Consider the following 17,722-nt stretch of genomic DNA (forward strand, 5'->3'; position numbering starts at 1 on the left):
TATATTAAATTAAATATTACATATACATATATATGCTTTAAAATATGCTTTTAAAAAGGGGGTGGATAGGATAGAACTAGGAGGGAACTCGGAGTTCAACCCTTTTCTTTTATAGATGAAGAACTTAGGCAGAGGGATATTATATGTTATATTTTATGCCAAATATTATTAGTGCTGTTCAAAATATTTTTGAAATGGAATATAGTTATAATATATTAACAAATCATATGCAACTCAATTGGATTATAAAATTGATTTTTAGCAACATTATTGAACATAAGAATGGATTCACTACCATAAGAGGAAGAATAAAGTAATTGAGGTCTTAATTTGGGTCGAAGAGGGGATGCCCTTTTCTGCTGGCACTGCTGCTCATTTCCACCCCCAACAGCTCCCAGATGCCCCTTATCTAACTCTTAATTATTTCTTTTGTTTCCTCACTATTTTTCATTCTTTTTTTCCCTCCCTCCCAATTTAGTCCTACTATAATCTCTATGTTCCTCACGCTCCTACCACACATACTGAGAGAGGCTAGGAAAAGGGAAGAAAAGAAAATTTTAACTCTTACCAGAGAGAGCAGGACTGATTCTAGTCCATTGCTTCAAAGACTGACTCAGTGAGCTCAGATATATGATATGTAAGGTATTCTTTCCTGGTTGGTTAGGCCTTAGACATGGGGTTGCACTGGAGTGCATTAATTATTGTTGTTCATCTTTTGTTTTTGAAGAAAAACGATGACATCATTATGTGATGGATGATATCTAGACTTGTGTGTGTGTGAAATGAATTTAAAGGAGGCAGTTAATGAATCTCAATAATAAAATGATCTAGTTAACATTCCAGAAAAAAAAAATTGGCTTGATATCTGTCTTTCATATAAAGGGTTGAGTACCAGAACTAGGGTCAAGAAGACTTGAATTTCAATCTGGTCTTTGATCCTAGCTCTAGGCAAGTCATTTAACTCCTGTTTGCCTCAGTTTCCTGAACTGTAAAGTGGAGATAATATTAGCATCTACCTTGCACAATTGCTGTGAGAATAAAATCAGAAAACATTGTAAAGCACCTTGCAAAGTGCCTGGAAACAAAGTAAGTGCTATCTAAATGCTTATTATTCCCTTTCCTATGCAGATCAAGATAACTACCTCATAATTTTATCTTTTGGCCAACTATGTTATTTCATTGGTATAAGGAGCTCTTTCCCAGTAAGACTGAACCCCTGCCAAATCTGATTGGATCCTTATAAATTTATAAGCCTTTAAATTTAGAGAAGTGTTAGGGCATTGAATAGTTACATAACATTCTTAGGATCATACCACTAGTATGTGGCAGAAAGAGGAACTGAGTCCAAATTTTCCCCCCTCAACTCTGAGGCCTACACAATATTTGCCACCCCATTTTTACCTCTGTAATGTAGAGTTTCAATAATATAAATGCTGTTTCTACTTAAATGTTCACTAAAATGATTTAATTTTTCAAAAGGAGGGAAACAATCTGGATCTGTGATTTTATCAGTGGGAAGAGCTCCCAGTGTGGGAATTTCATCCACTAGTTTAGAATGAAAATTTTTCTGAAACCTATCATTTTTAGTGAGTTTTTTTATTGACACCAAGAGATTAAAGGACTCATCCCCAGACATAGAGCTAAAACTTGTTAGAGGCATAACCTGAACAGATTAAAAAGCTAACTTTATATTCACTAAAATATAGTCTCAAATGATATTTTTATCATTGATATGACCGTTAGTATTCATAAATCTAGCTAAGCACACTCTACTTTGTCTCCATTTTTCTGAATAAGCATGCTACAGAGATTATTTCTGTAAGTGGTAGCCTTTCTAGTAAAAAGAAACAGGCTCTATAAGTAAAACCACATTTTAAAACATGTTTCTTGAAATACTAAAAAATCCTGAATTTGTATTTCAATGTTAGGTTCAGTTTGTATACCTTCCCAAATATTTAGCACATTAATAATAATTCCCCAATTTATACTGATGCTTAGAAGCATACTAATGACATAAATAGATGTAATAATAATAATAGTTAACTTGTATATAGTGTTTATTATGTTCCAGGAACTGAGCTAAGCATTTTGTGTGTGAATTAAATTTAATTGAGGCAAAATTTCAGTAGTGTCAGACTCTTTGTGACCTCATTTGGGTATTTTTTTGCAAAAATATCGGAATAGTTTGCTATTTCTTCTTTAGCTTATTTTAAAGATAAGGAAACTGAGGCAAAAAGGCTCAAGTGACTTGCCTAGAAGAATGCATAGTAAATGTCTGAGGGTAGATTTCAACTCAGGTCTTGCTGATGCCAGGTTTGAGCCACTCAGCCACTGAGCCACTCAGTTGCCTCTAAATAAATAAATAACACGATTAAAAGCCTATTCTCCAATAAGAATCAGTTTAGTTTTCATGAACCGGTCTCTCTGTTCAACAATCAAGTGAGAACTTCAAATATAATCATGAGGTAATGTCTCATCTTTAAACCTACCTCTCTCACAGGACCTGCCAAGGTAGCCTGTCCCAGAACAATCGCAGACATATCTGTTCCACCCATCCCTACACATGCCATTGTTTTTACATGGGTTGCTAAGGCACGGCTTTGCTGTTTCTCTTGAGCAAGAAGGCTTGACTCCAGCAGTGCTTTGAATCTCAGCCATTTGTCGGATGTCTTTGCTCTGACCATCAATGAACAAATCCCTGATGCAGCCCACGTAGCCATAGTTGAGAAGAGCAGTCCATACTTCGGTTGGGAATATGAGACCTGCCTTGTTTTCTGGCAACCCTCCAAGGTACAAGTCATCATCCAGGTCTAGGATTTCACTTTCTCCGGGAGCTGTGTAGGGTGTACGTAATGTGTTGACGGAAATGGTACCTGGTAAAATTAAAAAGCAATATGAAGATTTTCAGAATATAGCATAGCTATCTCCTAAACATCAGACACTTTCTCTATTTACTCTTATTTGGTTATTTAAGTAATAATAAAATTATCCAACTTCAGGTATTTTAGAGACAACATAGCTTAGTAAAATATACAATGGGTTTAGAGTCAGAGAAACTGAGTTTGTGTTCAAGCTTCACTATTTATAGCTAAATTTCAATTAATGCTGATAATGAAAGCCCTGCAGTGGTCACATAACTAAAAATCTATAAGTTATAATATGTAAAATGTGATAACTGGTTCCAGTCTAATGGGAACATATAGCATGAATTCAAATAATGTCTCCACTTCTGGGGGCTCTTTGTTCACAATGCTAGCTGTAGTCCTTGTGCAGACCTGGCATGTCATCTTACCTGGATGGGTCTCATCTTCATGCATTAAATCAAGGTTGAACCAGTGACTTATATACCACTTATATGCAAATCCTATAATCCAATGAACCTTGTCTTATTATTGTAAAAGTGCCTGTATCTATTTATCTCATAAATAGCCCGAGACTGTCCTTTTAAAGGCAAGGTCAGTAAGTGGAAAATACCAAAGGGCATCAGTCTATGAAGTGGATATGACACAATAGAGAGATGAAGGAGGAAGGTGCTACTTGTTTTTATTTTTATTTTTTAAAGAATGCTTTACTTTATTCTTCTCAATTATATGTAAAAACAAATTTTAGCATTCCTTTTATAATTTTGAGATCCAAATGATCTCCCTTATCTCCTTCTTAAGAAAGCTAGCACTTTGATATAGATTATACATGTGCAGCCATGAAAACATTTCTATATTAGTCATATTACAGAAGAGTACACAAGCAAGAAAAAAATTAAAAAAAACTAAAATAAAGGAATAAGAAAATAAAAAAGTTAAAAATCATGTTTCAATCTGCTATCAAGTAGAGTGTACTTTTCATAAGTTCTTCAGAATTATCTTACATCCTTGTATTGCTGAGAACAGTTAAGTCATTCGTAGGTGACTATTGTACAATATTGCTGTTACTATAATACAATGATCTCCTAGTCCTGTTTACTTCACTTTGCATCTTTTGATATATGTTTTCTTTCTTTTTTGTATGTTTTCAAGAATAGAAGATGGCAAGGGGAGCAAATCAAATGTCAAGCAATTTTATGTTAGGTCCCAACCTCCATTCCTATCTTCCTTCCTCAATAGTATGCTAGCTGAATTTAAAACTGGTTTAAAACAGGTCTTTGGTATCAATATGCCACCCAGTAGAAAAGAACTACTTTAAAAATGGTCAAGCATTAGCATCCACTCAGGGAATACTGGGGTAATAGAATGACCAATGGCTGAATCCACAATAGTTGTGATAGAATAGATTGTTCATTTTTGCATCATGGAAATGTGCTAATTTTTACATTAGGGAATATTATTGATTTCCATAGCTACACTGGGAGAAGCAAAAGCTGAGGTTGGGCACTTTTGACTGTATCCTAGAAATCTTGGGTTTAAACCCTGACAATTGTCTAATTAAAGACCACTTAAGTCTGGGAAAGTTCATGGGAGCCTGGCAGTAGTATTTTTTATTTCATTCCTTTATTTGTTGGTTTTATGCTTTTGAGGAAACTAGTTAACAGTTAAGCATGATTGGCTGCTTAGCTGGCTGATTCCATTATGTACTTCCCAGACATCTCTAAACCATGCAGACTATATTCTGATTCCCTTCCCTTTACTATCACAACTCAGACTCTGTTCTTTAGTCCTTGGTAAGTTTTCAGTCTCTTGTCCAGAATCAGAATGATCTTGCTACTTACAGGTTATTTCTAAATCATATCACCTGCACTTTGGTACTCTCCTTCTTCCCCTTGAAACTTAGATTCTTGTTCTTGTACCTTGGGCTCAGAAAAGTGAATTTTCATTTTATGTTATTCACATCCAGACCACAATACCACTTTCTGTCCTTTTCAAAGCCAAGACACTGCCCTATGTACCCTTGTGATCACCTTTTATACACTGTCTTTTAGAAGCTAAGTTGTTCTAGGGTACGAATTGCTTTACTTGCTTAGTTTTATATTCTTATCATTGGCTAGTATCTGACACATATTAAGTTATTAATATTTTTGATTCATCTATTCATCTTATGACTAAAGCTTAGAAAAATATAGCTGGTAAGAGAAGGCAACATTTTCCACATTTAGAAGTTCAGGTTAAATTTTGAGTGAGAAAATCTACATTGACCTCACCCCTTAGATCAACAACCTCAATCCTGTTATTCAGAGATAGGTAGATCTGGAGACTAGATGGATGCCTATTTTTTTGAGAAATATAGAAAACTTGGCATTTATCTGAGCTCCCTCTGTCCTGAGCTACCACAAAATATCCTAATTAAGTATGACTTCCCCATACCTGGTGCTTATAAGTAGGATCAGGTTCGTGATTGAGTGAATTAACTGGTATCTAACTTATCATTGGTTTGTCTGAATAAAGAAACATGGAATAATGGAAAAGTCACTGAAATAAGTGGTAGGAAACCCTGTCTTGATTTGAATCCTCATTCTACTACTTGCCCTATAATCTTGGGGAAGTCATAGAGTCTCTCTGGGTCTTAGTTACTGCATTAATAAAATAAAAGGAATGACTAGATGATTTCTTAGATCCCCTTTAGACTTAAATTTCTATGTATCTATAAAAACTCTAAAATACATTCTTTAACAAAAAAATGTTTACCTGTCTGTGACTAAATACAGAATTGAAAACATAGACTACAAAACAACCAAAATGCAAGGAAAAGAAAAGATTTAAACATGCACACACACACACACACACACACACACACACACACACAGAGCACTTTTCTGGGACAGATTCTTTCTCCTTGTCTACTACTAAGTGATGATTTTTTTTTTTAGCCATAGTAACTCAAGGAGACCATGATAGCCAGAAAGAAGGACAGCCCAGAGAGCAACAGGAAGGGCAACTGAAAGACATTTTGTGGGCTCCATTGTTACTCACAAAATGTCAAGAATAATAAAGGGAAGCCCTCAGTATATTCCATGGGTCTATTGTGGGAAATTATAGGAAGAGTTGCACAGGATGGATTGGAACATATGAACTGTCATTCACATACACATACATTATTGGAGGGAAAAATCAAGGCGATAAGATCAAGTCTCATCTATGTCAGTGCCTTGAGATCTAGGTATCAATATATTAGTGATTATTTCTTCAAAGAAGAGAATGATGTATTCATATGCATAGCTGATTTGGTTGCTCTGAAAGAATTGATTGGCTAAGGCATAATACATGCTAGGTACTAGTAGGTATACAGAGATGAATAAAGCACAAATCCTGTCTTCTAGGAAAAATGGTTTTAGAAAAATAGTCAAAAAATTTAAGTGATTTGACTAGTTGGGGAAAGAGGAAGTTTAATAAAATAAAAGTTCTTAGGAGGCTGTAGATGTAAACCAGAGTTCGCTCTAATTCAAAGGCAGAATAGTCAGTCACCTCCAGGATGATATTTATAGAGGAGTCAAAAGCTAGCTTTCTCAGAAAAATTTATCTTACTGTCTTAGGATGACAATAAATCAAATAACTGCATTCTCCTTGCTGTGGGAACTTCCTCTACTCTTAAGATTAAAATCCATCTAAAACTTAGTAGCTAAGCCTTAGAAAGTTGTATGACACTCAGAAAATAATAATTAATTAATTATAGCATAATCACATAAAGCATTTTATAAATGTTACCTCATTTTATTCTTACAACATGGCTGAGAAATAAGTGCTATTATCTTCATTTAACAGATTAAAAAAACTGAGGTAAGTGGAAGTGAAATTGCTTACCTATAATTGCAGTTTATCAGTTTCTGAGGTTAAATTTGAATTCAAATCTTTGACAGTAGATGGTCTATCTATTGTGCTACTTAGCTGCCTCTGATAGGTAAAAGGAATTGTTTATGATCATTGAGCTAGTAGTTATAAGAGGTCAAATTTTACTTGAGGCATTCCTAAATCTATTTCATAATGTTTCCTCTATTTTACATTGTTTTGCCATTATCCTAATATATTCCTGAAATTCCCACCATAAAATCATTATAAAAATATTAACCTCATAATTAAAAAATTGCTTTATAATTTCTCCAAGTTTATTGGTGAGAGACATTTTTTATTTGAAGAAATAGGTCAAAAAAGATTTGAAACATAAGGAATGATGAAGGCCAAGAAGTACAGTAGGGCTTCCTGGGCCTCCAAAGGGCAGAAGAAGAGCAATGGATCTAGATAGATGTGTGAAAAGGAGAAAAATGAAACAAACTAGATGGAAGGGACAAATTTCTTCCTTCATATTATATTTAAGGTCAGTTCTGATGTAGACACAGTCTGTGCCAAATGTGAAAGCATTTATCTAGTTAAGGACACAAAAGATATTGCTCCCTACACCATGCACATGATGATTTCAAATCCCAGCAGAAAAGGCATTCCTTGACTTGAACAGAAGAATAGAGCTTGTCTTTACAGGGAGAAGGGCATAGAAACTACTGACAGAGACTGCCCAGGCAGCCAAGTCATTAAGAGAACATTTGTTTTTAGATTTTCACAGAAAGAAAGGGAAAAAATCTCCTAGGGGAGACAGGCTGAAAAGCATTACAAATTTGGCTTTCAGTAAAGGGGGATTTACAGAGATGGGGATTGCAGAGAGAGGGAGTGAGGTAGAATGAGAAAGGAATTTGAATAATAATTTCTACCTTTCACATTCCCATATTCCTATCTATTTAAATTCGTTCTTAATATTACTTTATGTGTGTGTGTGTGTGTTTCTGTGTGTGAGTGTGTGTGTGTGTGTGTGTGTGTGTGATACAGACCAAAGGAGACCAATGGACTCTTTCCCAAAATTATGTTTTATTGAATATATCCATGATTAAATACAATGCTAAATTTCAGTTAGAATTTAATGAATATTTATAATATTTGTTTTATTTACATACATATATATGCATAAGCATATATGACATTCCTTTTTTTTCTCTTTTCATTATCATTAAAACTTAAAATGCACCTATTTGTTAAGACACTGGCCTCTTTGCCATTCTAAGTGAGTTTCCTAGTGATGCCTGCCCTATAAGAGCCTAATTAAAAAGCAGAAAATCAGGAAGAGGTTTTAATCACGTATAAAGACTGCATACTAAGAATATACAAATTAAATAACTGCTTTTCATGAAAGTAAAGAAGTGGATGCATTTAACAAACTAACAACAAAAGAGAACACACAGAAGAAGGGGTGGAGTTTCTAACCTTATTTCAATGAATTAGGGTATAATTCACAAAAAAAAAAAAAAAAAAAAAAAAAGTAAATTCTGCCCACTCCTCTTTGGCAGGAGGAAGATACCTTAACAAGCTAAGTTGAACAGGGCATTCCAAGAATAAGAATAGAGTCTAAATGCAGGATACTTTCCTACATACCCTTCTTGTGTTCATTTCGTTATTTTCAAGTCATGTCCAAGACTTTGTGAACCTTCTTGGGAGGTTCTTGGCAAAAATACTGGAGTGGTTTGCCATTTCCTTCTCCAGCTCATTTTACAGATGAAGAACTGAGGCAATCAGGATGAAGTGACTTGCTCAGGGTCATATACCTAGTAAGTGCCTGAGGCCAGATTTTAACTAAGAAAAATTAATCTTTTTTTACTCTAAATCCAGTACTTTATCTACTATGGCATCTAGACTTTCCCATATATTCTTTTTAGTCACATTTTGAAAAAGTTTTTTGTTTAATTTTAAAGAACAAAATCTTCTGTTTATTCAAGGACATATTTCTGTTTTTGACTCTAAGGATTGGTCAAAAGCAAAATGACAAAGAGAGTATTGGGGGAAATTTTTTTTCTAACATTTATCCACATTCAATTGTACCAAAAATCTCGAGAATAAGGCAATATAATATAGTGGGACATCACAGGGTCATTGAATTTAACTCTGGAGAAAAATGTGGGATCTAGAAATCTATTTCTTGTATAACATTGGACAAGTCAATAGACTTTTCTCTAAGCTTTAGTTACCTCATTTGTAAAAATGAGGGACTTAATGCTCTCTAAAATCACATCTATCTCTTAATTTTATGATATATAGTGGAGTTGTCTCAAAACTGTTGCCAAACAGATTGGACTGATCAGCATATATCTATGTGGCCTTGATTGCCAGTAATTAAGACATTAAGACAAATGAGAACATTTGTCTCTCTAGACTTTGACAAAAAGTAGAATGGGATATTCTAGGGAAGGAAAGTTTTCAAAAAGAATATACAAAATTTCAAAAAAAATTATACAAAAATCTATTGTAAAATTGGAGCAGAGAGGCAGAAAGGAAAAGAAGTATAAGTAACAATTTTACATGTTCTAGACTATATTTAGTAATTAAGTCAATATTATGGTCCTTTTGTTAGCCAGTAGATTATAAACTGCTTGAAGGCATTATTATTAGAATATCTGATACTACTATTCTCTACTGGTTATATTATTACATAAATGGTCTGTAGCTAAGTGATTTAAAGAAAGGGGCAATTATAAGACTTTGAGAGTGTTTCTATGATTATACATGTAGACTTGGTTAGAAGGAAAATGGTTGCTAAGATTAGGTTAACCCACATATTGCTATGCATTGTGGCAGATTTTGGTTTTCTATAAGGGAAAAAATCTCCTCTCTCTCTCTCTCTCTCTCTCTCTCTCTCTCTCTCTCTCTCTCTCTGTCTCTCTGTCTCTCTGTCTCTCTCTCTCTCTCTCTCTCTCTCTCTCTCTGTCTCTCTCTCTCTCTGTATATATATATATATATATATATATATATATATATATATATATATATATATATATATATATATATATATATATATATATATATACACACATACATACAAAGATCTGACTACACAAAGAGGATCATTTGCTCAATTTGATGTCTTCAAGCAAAGACTGGATACTTGTATATTAAATATACTTTACTGGATGCCACTGAGGTTCTGTTCAACTCTATAATTTTTGGGGAAAAGGTGATAATATTCAGCTTGGGTAAGGAAGCAAGCAAATCCCTTTTCACTTTTGGAAGAATTACTGAAGGTAAAAATACAGTTGCTAACTCTACATTCTATTCAACTCAAGTGAAAATACCCTGATACATGAATTTCTGATAAAGTATTTATTGAATTCTATATTCTGTTAATAAAAGGCATCTTTGCCTGAGGGGGAAAAAAGAGAATAATCACTAACAGTGTTAGTGGAACTTTAAGATAAAGATTTCCCATGTTCAGTTCATTATAATTGAACTATAAAAATAGTGATTGAAAAGGAAAAAAAATCAGATGAATATTTAAATCATATTCATTGATAATTAAAGGCAGCAGGGTAGTTGCACAATAAAGCACATCAGTAGAAAAATTGAGAATTCCTTCTAGGTTCTGTAGGTATCTGCCACTCAAATACATTTTAACAATGAAAATGATTTAAAAGAGATTATGAAGATAGCCCTCTGTTGTTTTTCTGTGGCAAGAAAATCTTCCAAGGTGAAAATCTCCTCATCAGGAAAAAAAGAAAACAGTTTGATACATATTTTGATTATGTATAAAACTCAAATCCTTTCCCTTATTTTTAGGCACATATTCACATTTTCACATGATATAATTGGCATTCTGATACAAAAATTTTATTAGTATTCATTTGAGAAATTAATCTGGATCAAGCTTCATAAATAGAATACTATAGTAGAGGGAGTTGGATAGAAATCTCCTTCTCCAGTTCTGGCTAAGTAGGAATGGTCTTGGATTCAACTAGTCCCACCCAGATAACAGAATGAAACTACTTTGTCTTGATTCCATGGGGTGGTTCTCTCAGGGGAGAGCTTCTCTGAGGGAGTTTCCCAAGCTTTACCCCCAAAGTCCAAGAGAAAGAGTAAGAGAGTTTTGGGGCTCCTCTCGTCATCTGGCTATGAGATTTTTTGATGGTCAAGAATCCATTATACTTTTTTATATTTTATTCTTTTGTAAAGGAATTAAATGAAATATTTTAATATGATTGTATAAACCTGGTTTTGACACTTTTCTGAAAAACGATATCAATGAAGAATTCAAAAAAAATTTGGAAAGATTTTATTTCATGGGGTCCTTTAAAGTGAAGAAAGCAAAATCAAATGATAGTATTAATTAAAAAGGAAAACAATAATAAAAGCCAGAAAGTTGTTCCAGACCCAGAATAAGCATGCCTCCTTTTCAGTGGAGAGATGTTAACTACATGTGTGGAATGTTATACTTTAAAAACCTCAGAAACCCTCTATTTCAACACATTTTTCAGATGAGAAAATTGAGGCTTAAGATTTTAGATCACATGTCCATGGTCAACTGAAAAAAATCATGGATGAAAATCTAAGTTTTCTGTTTTCAAAAGGAGACCTTTTTATCTACTGTACGTTTTTCCCCCTACTTTTTTCCATTCTACTCCAAACCACTGTTTACAGCCTCCTCTTCGAGTTTTACCAGAGTTCATAGACAGGAATTAGACTGATTCATTAAGATTTTATTTTTGCTTCCTCCATGACTTTTTCTCCCAGTAGTTCCCATTCTGATAAAAAATGATAAACCCAAAGAATAGATAACCAAAAGAAGAAGGTAGGGTAATCTAGATCCCTAGATCATCTATAGAATAGATAATCAGTTCTTAGTAAAACTTAGTAGAAAACTGACTGCATTGAATAGTCTTTATAAAATACTTTTTTGTACTAGGGAATCACACTACATCAAAATTAACTTAAGCAAACAACAGGTACACTGTGCCATGGCTTTGTGTACTTCAGTTTTCCATATCAACTTTTTTTTATTTTTAACTTATCATATTAAAACTTTAATCATATTATACCACTGATAGTTCTTAATAATTTCTCCCTAAATTGTAAATTGTTAATTTCTTGTCAACAAATAAAAATAGCTAAGTGAAATGCTTATGCAATATTCCACACCTGTAGTCTACTAGATCTCCCTTAGAGGAGAAAATATGCATCAGCACCCTTAGTCTGGTTATTACACATAATTTAGGTTCTGATGTCTTTTAGAGATATTTTTACTAATCTATTCATTATATAAACTGTTCTTTTGGTTTCAGTCCAAACTATATTTTAAAAAGAACTATACTTATACTTTTTCATTTGATGAACACATCAATCCTCATGGCTTTAATGGATTATCTCTATGCAGATGAATCCCAAATCTACATATTCATTCTTGGTCTTTCTCCTGGGCAGCAGTCACACAAGCACAGCTGACTTCAACTTATATCCTCAAACTCATTATTCAAATCTCCTTTGTAAACTCACCTTTTTGCTCTTACTCACATACAATCATCCATCTCCTACCTCCATCCCTTTGCCCTGCCTTGATCCAATACCTGGAAGATGCCTTCCCACCTCACTTATACATCTGAGAATCCTTTGCTTTATTTACAACTCTGTTCTGGCACTTTTTATTATATAAAGACTTTCTTAACTTGCTCATATGGTAGCCTACCCTATTCCCCCATCAATTTACTTAAATAATACTTGTACATGTTATCTTCTCCAAGAGAATATAACTTTCATGAGAGCAGAGAGCTTTATTATTGTCTTTGTATTACTAGCATAGTACCTGATATATAGATAAATTGATTGGTTTTTGAAGATATATAAACATAGAAATATTGGAATTGAATGTCCAAAATACTACAAGTATTGACGTGTGCATTTTGATTATACATATTTTGATAATTTAATACTTTCATGGATCTTCAGTTTCATTGATATGGTATTTCTTTTTATGATGCAAATAATGCCTTTTTTATACCTTCTGATTTGGTACTACCCTTATCTATTTCCTATATATCTGACACAAGAAGTCCATTCAACTTAACAGGTGATATGAAGATTTCAGATGATTCTATTGGCTTTTTATTAGTTATCCCTTTTCTTGCTATAAACAGATCCATTTTTCCAGTCAAGTGTTTGTCTCATAAGAACTATTAGACCACTTCTCTTGCTTTATGCTTTATATGTAACATGTTATGGTCTGCTCAAGCCCTTCTATAACCTATTACATTCTATAATTATTATATTGAGTGATGTTTAGTTGGAAGACTAACCATACCACACAACATTAACAAAACTAATCATGCCAAAGATATGGATCTCAGTTTGAGGGGAACTTGAAGTCATTAAAGAACTTTGCAATTTCTCAAAGTTTTTTTTATCTTGCACTTTTGTTCTTTTCAATTCTGGGTTCAGCTCAGTCATTTTGTAGCATTTAATGTATATGCAATTATCCAAATGAATACATTATCTATCAATCCCTAGCACATGCAGATCATGAGAACAGATTAGAAACTCCCTTGAATTTCCTAAGTTAATTCTTCATTTTTTTGTGCAAAAATTACCTTCTCCATTTATGCTTACTTGAAAGAAGACTCAAACTCAAATGTTAGAACTTTACCTGCCATTGGCCTAAGCATTGGGGTTTGCTTTGAGGCACTGAGCTAACCAGTGGCACAATGGATAAAGTGCTTGTGATGAAGTCAGGGAAGCCTAAGTTGAAATCTTGCTTCAGACACTTACCAACTGTATGACCCTGAATAAATCACTTAATCTTGGCTTCAATTTGCTCAGTGTAAAATGAAGGTTAATTGCAGCATCTACTTCATATTGTTGTTGTGAAGATGAAAAATGAGATAAATATTTGTTTAAAAAATTCTTAACACAATGTCGGGCACAAAGGTGTTCATGACTCTGTAGACCATGTTGTCCATGGGGTTTACTTGGCAAAGACAGTGAAGTAATTTACTATTGCCTTCTCCAGTGGGTTAAGGAAAGTGGAGCTTAAATGGCTTGCCCAGTGTCACACAACTATCAAAATGTCAGATTTTTATTCAAGTATTCCTAACTGCAGGTCCAGCACTCTATCCACTGAGCCATCCAGCAGCCTTTAGCACAAAGTAGGCACCATATGAATGCTTATTCCTTCCTCTGCCCTTCTGCTTTTGCACCTGCTATTCGTTTATGGTCCTTAGAGAAGGCAATTTCAGTCTTCTTATACCTCATACTTGCCCTTCTTCCCTTTTGCCTCCCCCCATAACATTAACCTCCTTGTAGTTCCTTTAACAAGATACTCCATCTCCTGCCTGCAGGCTTTTAGCTGTCACTCATGTCTGGAATATCCTATCTCCCCAGCACTACCTCATGGTTTCCTTTAAGTACCATCTAAAATTTGACTTTCAGTAAGAAGTCTTTCCTAATCCTCTTTAATTCCAGTGCCTTTCCTCTATAGATTATTTCCAATTTTTCTTATATATTTCTTATTTGTAAATATTTTTTTTGCTTGCTGTTCCCTCTATTATATGTGAACATCTCAAGGACAGGGACTATCTTTTATCTTTCCTTGTATCCCCAATATAAAGCTCATGTTTAGCACATAGTGCATGCTTTCAATTGTTGTTCAGCTGTTTTACAGTTGTGTCCAACTCTTTGTGATTCCATTTGGGGTTTTCTGAGCAAAGATAATGGAGTATTTTGCCATTTCCTTTTCCAGCTCATTTTACAAATGAGTCACTAAGGCAAACAGAATAAAGTGATCTGCCTAGGATTCACAGCTAATAAGTGTCTGAGGCTAAATTTGAATTCAGGAGGATGTATTTCTGACTATAGATCTAGCACTCTATTCACTATTACCTAGTTTCCCATAAACATATAATATGCTTAAAAATATATGCTCATAAACACACGATAATAGATAATAGATAACTGCTGACCGACTCTTAGATTTTCTTTGATTTTTGGAGTATTTGAAAAGTCAAAACTACAAATACATCTGCAAAAAGATGCTTATGGTCATGTGTCAGGCAAAAATGAGATCAAAATATTCAACAGGTGTCTGAGTGGGGATATAGGAGGAGTGTTTACAGTCAGGGAGTGAGTTCATATCAACACCTAAATATAAGTAATCAGCTAATGGTTGTTCCAGTAGAATTTCTAAGTGTGGTGATTCATGAATGGTATACAAGAAATCAGAGCCACTAATAGATAGCTAGAAAGTGCTGTTCACATGAAACAGTGATTACTATAAACCTCTAATTATGTGCTCTGGGGAGAACCATGTGTCTTTTCCACTGTAATTTCTAGTTCTTAAACTGGAACTCTATGACTTCAATTCAAATCTCAATAGCTTCTTAGCTGTTAAATGCAGGCTTACCCAGGAATAACTGCTGATACAATCTGTTGTACCCTGCTGTACACAATCAGAATTTGACAAGAATAATACGTTTTCTCTTTGATTTCAATAACTAATGATGGTTTTCAAAGAATGACTGACAGTTGGCTATAAAGATTTCAGTGAGGTTATCATTGAATGTGCCAAAGAGCTTAACAAAACTTTGAAACAATTGTCATTAAATTTGCCCTAGTAACATAACTGACACTCTAATAATTAAATAAACAGCTGTTTTCTACTAGGGGGTTAAAAACAAGAGTGGTGCAGAAGATGGGAGATGTTTAAGGAAGCTGGTTCCTTCCTGAATCCTGTAATATTGGTAATTTATAAAATAAACCACCACCATTTATGGTAGCCTCCATATTACAAGCCTTTTACCATCCTGTCGATGAATTCAGAAATTTAATTTTTTTTAATTCACATATAATCATTGAATTTCAGATAGGAAGAAATCTCATAGACAAATCATACATGAACAGAATCCTTGGCAAGCAGGCATCCAGCCAATTCCCGAAGACTCCCAAGGAAGGGAAATCTACCTTTTAGAGTATCTTATTCCATTTTGTGGACACTCTAGTTGTAACTGACATCTTTATGACTTCTACCATTTTTCTTGATCCTGTGCACTTCCATCCAACAGAATAATTCTAGCTCCTTTTTAATTTGAATGTCCTTGAAATACTAAAACACAACCATAATTTCCACCCTCAACACTGTTTTCTCTAGAATGAATATCCCCAATTCATTCAAATATTCTTTATATGTCATAAACTGAGGGCCTTTTAAAATCCTATATTCCTTCTTTTGGATACTTTCCAGTTTCATGAATATCCTTCTTGGTGGTCAGAATATAGCAAAATATTCCAAGTGAAGTCTGATGTAGCACAATATAGAAACATGACCATTTTCTTATATTTAGAAAACATTTTTTTTCTTAATACAATCTACTGATATTCTTGGCTGCCTGATACTGAAATGGCATTCCATTAAAATGGCCAGATCTGTTACAGAAGGAAATATTGTTTAACTTCATCTTCTCTATTTTGTGCTCTTGAAGTTGATTTGTTGTAACCCAGCATCAGATTTTATATTTACCCAAAATGAATTTCATCTAATTAGATTCAGTAATTAATACAGCCATGTAGGTATTATCCCTGGCCCTATCATCCCTCCTTTCCCAGTAGACTGTTACTACCTATGGCACTTACTACAGTATCTTAGAAAGTGTTTAACATATGCTTTTTGGATTAGATTAGTTACTTCTTTTACATCTTTAATATATATTAAGATCCACTTGATTATAAATGTAATTCTATAAATAGCATCTATTTAATATTACATTTCATTGTAAAAGGAACATATGCAGTTTAAGGTAGAAATCCAACAGGCATTTATTAATTTTCTACTAACACTGGTCACTATATCAGATATTTATGAGGAAAGAAAAAGACAGGTTATCTTCTCAAGAAGCTTACAATCCACTTGGGAAAATATATTCATAGATAACAGACTATAATGTATGTACATGTACATATATCTATATGTGTGTATTTATATATATATATGGTTTTCAAAATAACATACATATACATATGTCATAGTTATAGATGTATATACATATATATATACATGTGTATATATATGTACACAATATATATCTTTAAAGTCTTGTCATTGTTTTAAGATTTAATACTATATTGAATATAAATGCATTTATGCAAGTATATATACATAAGTATATATGCATATTTACACATTTACACAGATTGGATTTCAAATAATCATATAAACACAAATAAACAAGAAATAAATTAGACGGGATTAACAGCAATACTTAGGAGAAAAAGAAAAGACTTCAAGGAGGATATCTGTGCTGAGATTTTAAAGAAGACAGACAAATCTAAGAAGCAGAGATCAAAAGAGGATTTATTTCAAGCATGGAGCAAGTGTAAGAGATAGAATGTTCATTTTAAGAATCAGGTATTAGAGGTGTGATTTGACATATCACACACACACACACCCATATATATGTTAAATGATGGTCTCTACTGCCGGGTGAGGTGGGAGGGATACAGTTTGGAACTTAAAATATAGCATAAAATAAATAAAATCAAATTTAAAAAATAAACAGCTATAATTACATTGTCTCTACTGGATCAGAGCATGTGTGAAAGAAAGAAATATGAAACAAAGTTAAAAATGTAAATGGAATCTAGACTGGAGATGGCCTTATATGCCAGATTTAAGAATCTGTTATTTTAACCTAAAATAAGGGGCAACCTCTGATGTTTTTGGAGTAGCAAAGTGGGATATTGGGATCTGTATTGTAAGAATATTTTTTGTCATCTAGGAAGAGAAAAATGATCTAATTCAGAATATCTTATAATAGTTCTGAAAAGAATTGATGGGAACTATGTTAATATGGTTAGGGAGAACAAATAGTTGCAAAAGCTGTTACACATATTGTGGAGACAAAAGTAACATTACTTAGCAGATGATTGAGGAGTGACAAAAGTTGAGGATGATTAATAGGTTATATAACTGAGTGAATTGGTAAATAATATGTAACCCTCAAAAAGATATG

General features: G+C 33.6%; 1 protein-coding gene across 32 annotated transcripts in view; it reads right to left on the bottom strand.

Moving 5' to 3' along the window:
* The window catches only part of NRXN1 (neurexin 1), a 1,346,328-nt gene that overhangs the window by 749,889 nt on the left and 578,717 nt on the right, over nucleotides 1-17,722 (bottom strand). For all 32 annotated transcript variants that reach the window (XM_074286813.1, XM_074286834.1, XM_074286827.1 and 29 more), the window contains one exon: nucleotides 2,490-2,873. In XM_074286813.1, the coding sequence (XP_074142914.1) occupies nucleotides 2,490-2,873 (384 nt within the window). The remainder of the gene's footprint in view (nucleotides 1-2,489; nucleotides 2,874-17,722) is intronic.

Source organism: Sminthopsis crassicaudata, chromosome 2 (genome assembly GCF_048593235.1).
Source record: "Sminthopsis crassicaudata isolate SCR6 chromosome 2, ASM4859323v1, whole genome shotgun sequence".
NCBI lineage: Eukaryota > Metazoa > Chordata > Mammalia > Dasyuromorphia > Dasyuridae > Sminthopsis > Sminthopsis crassicaudata.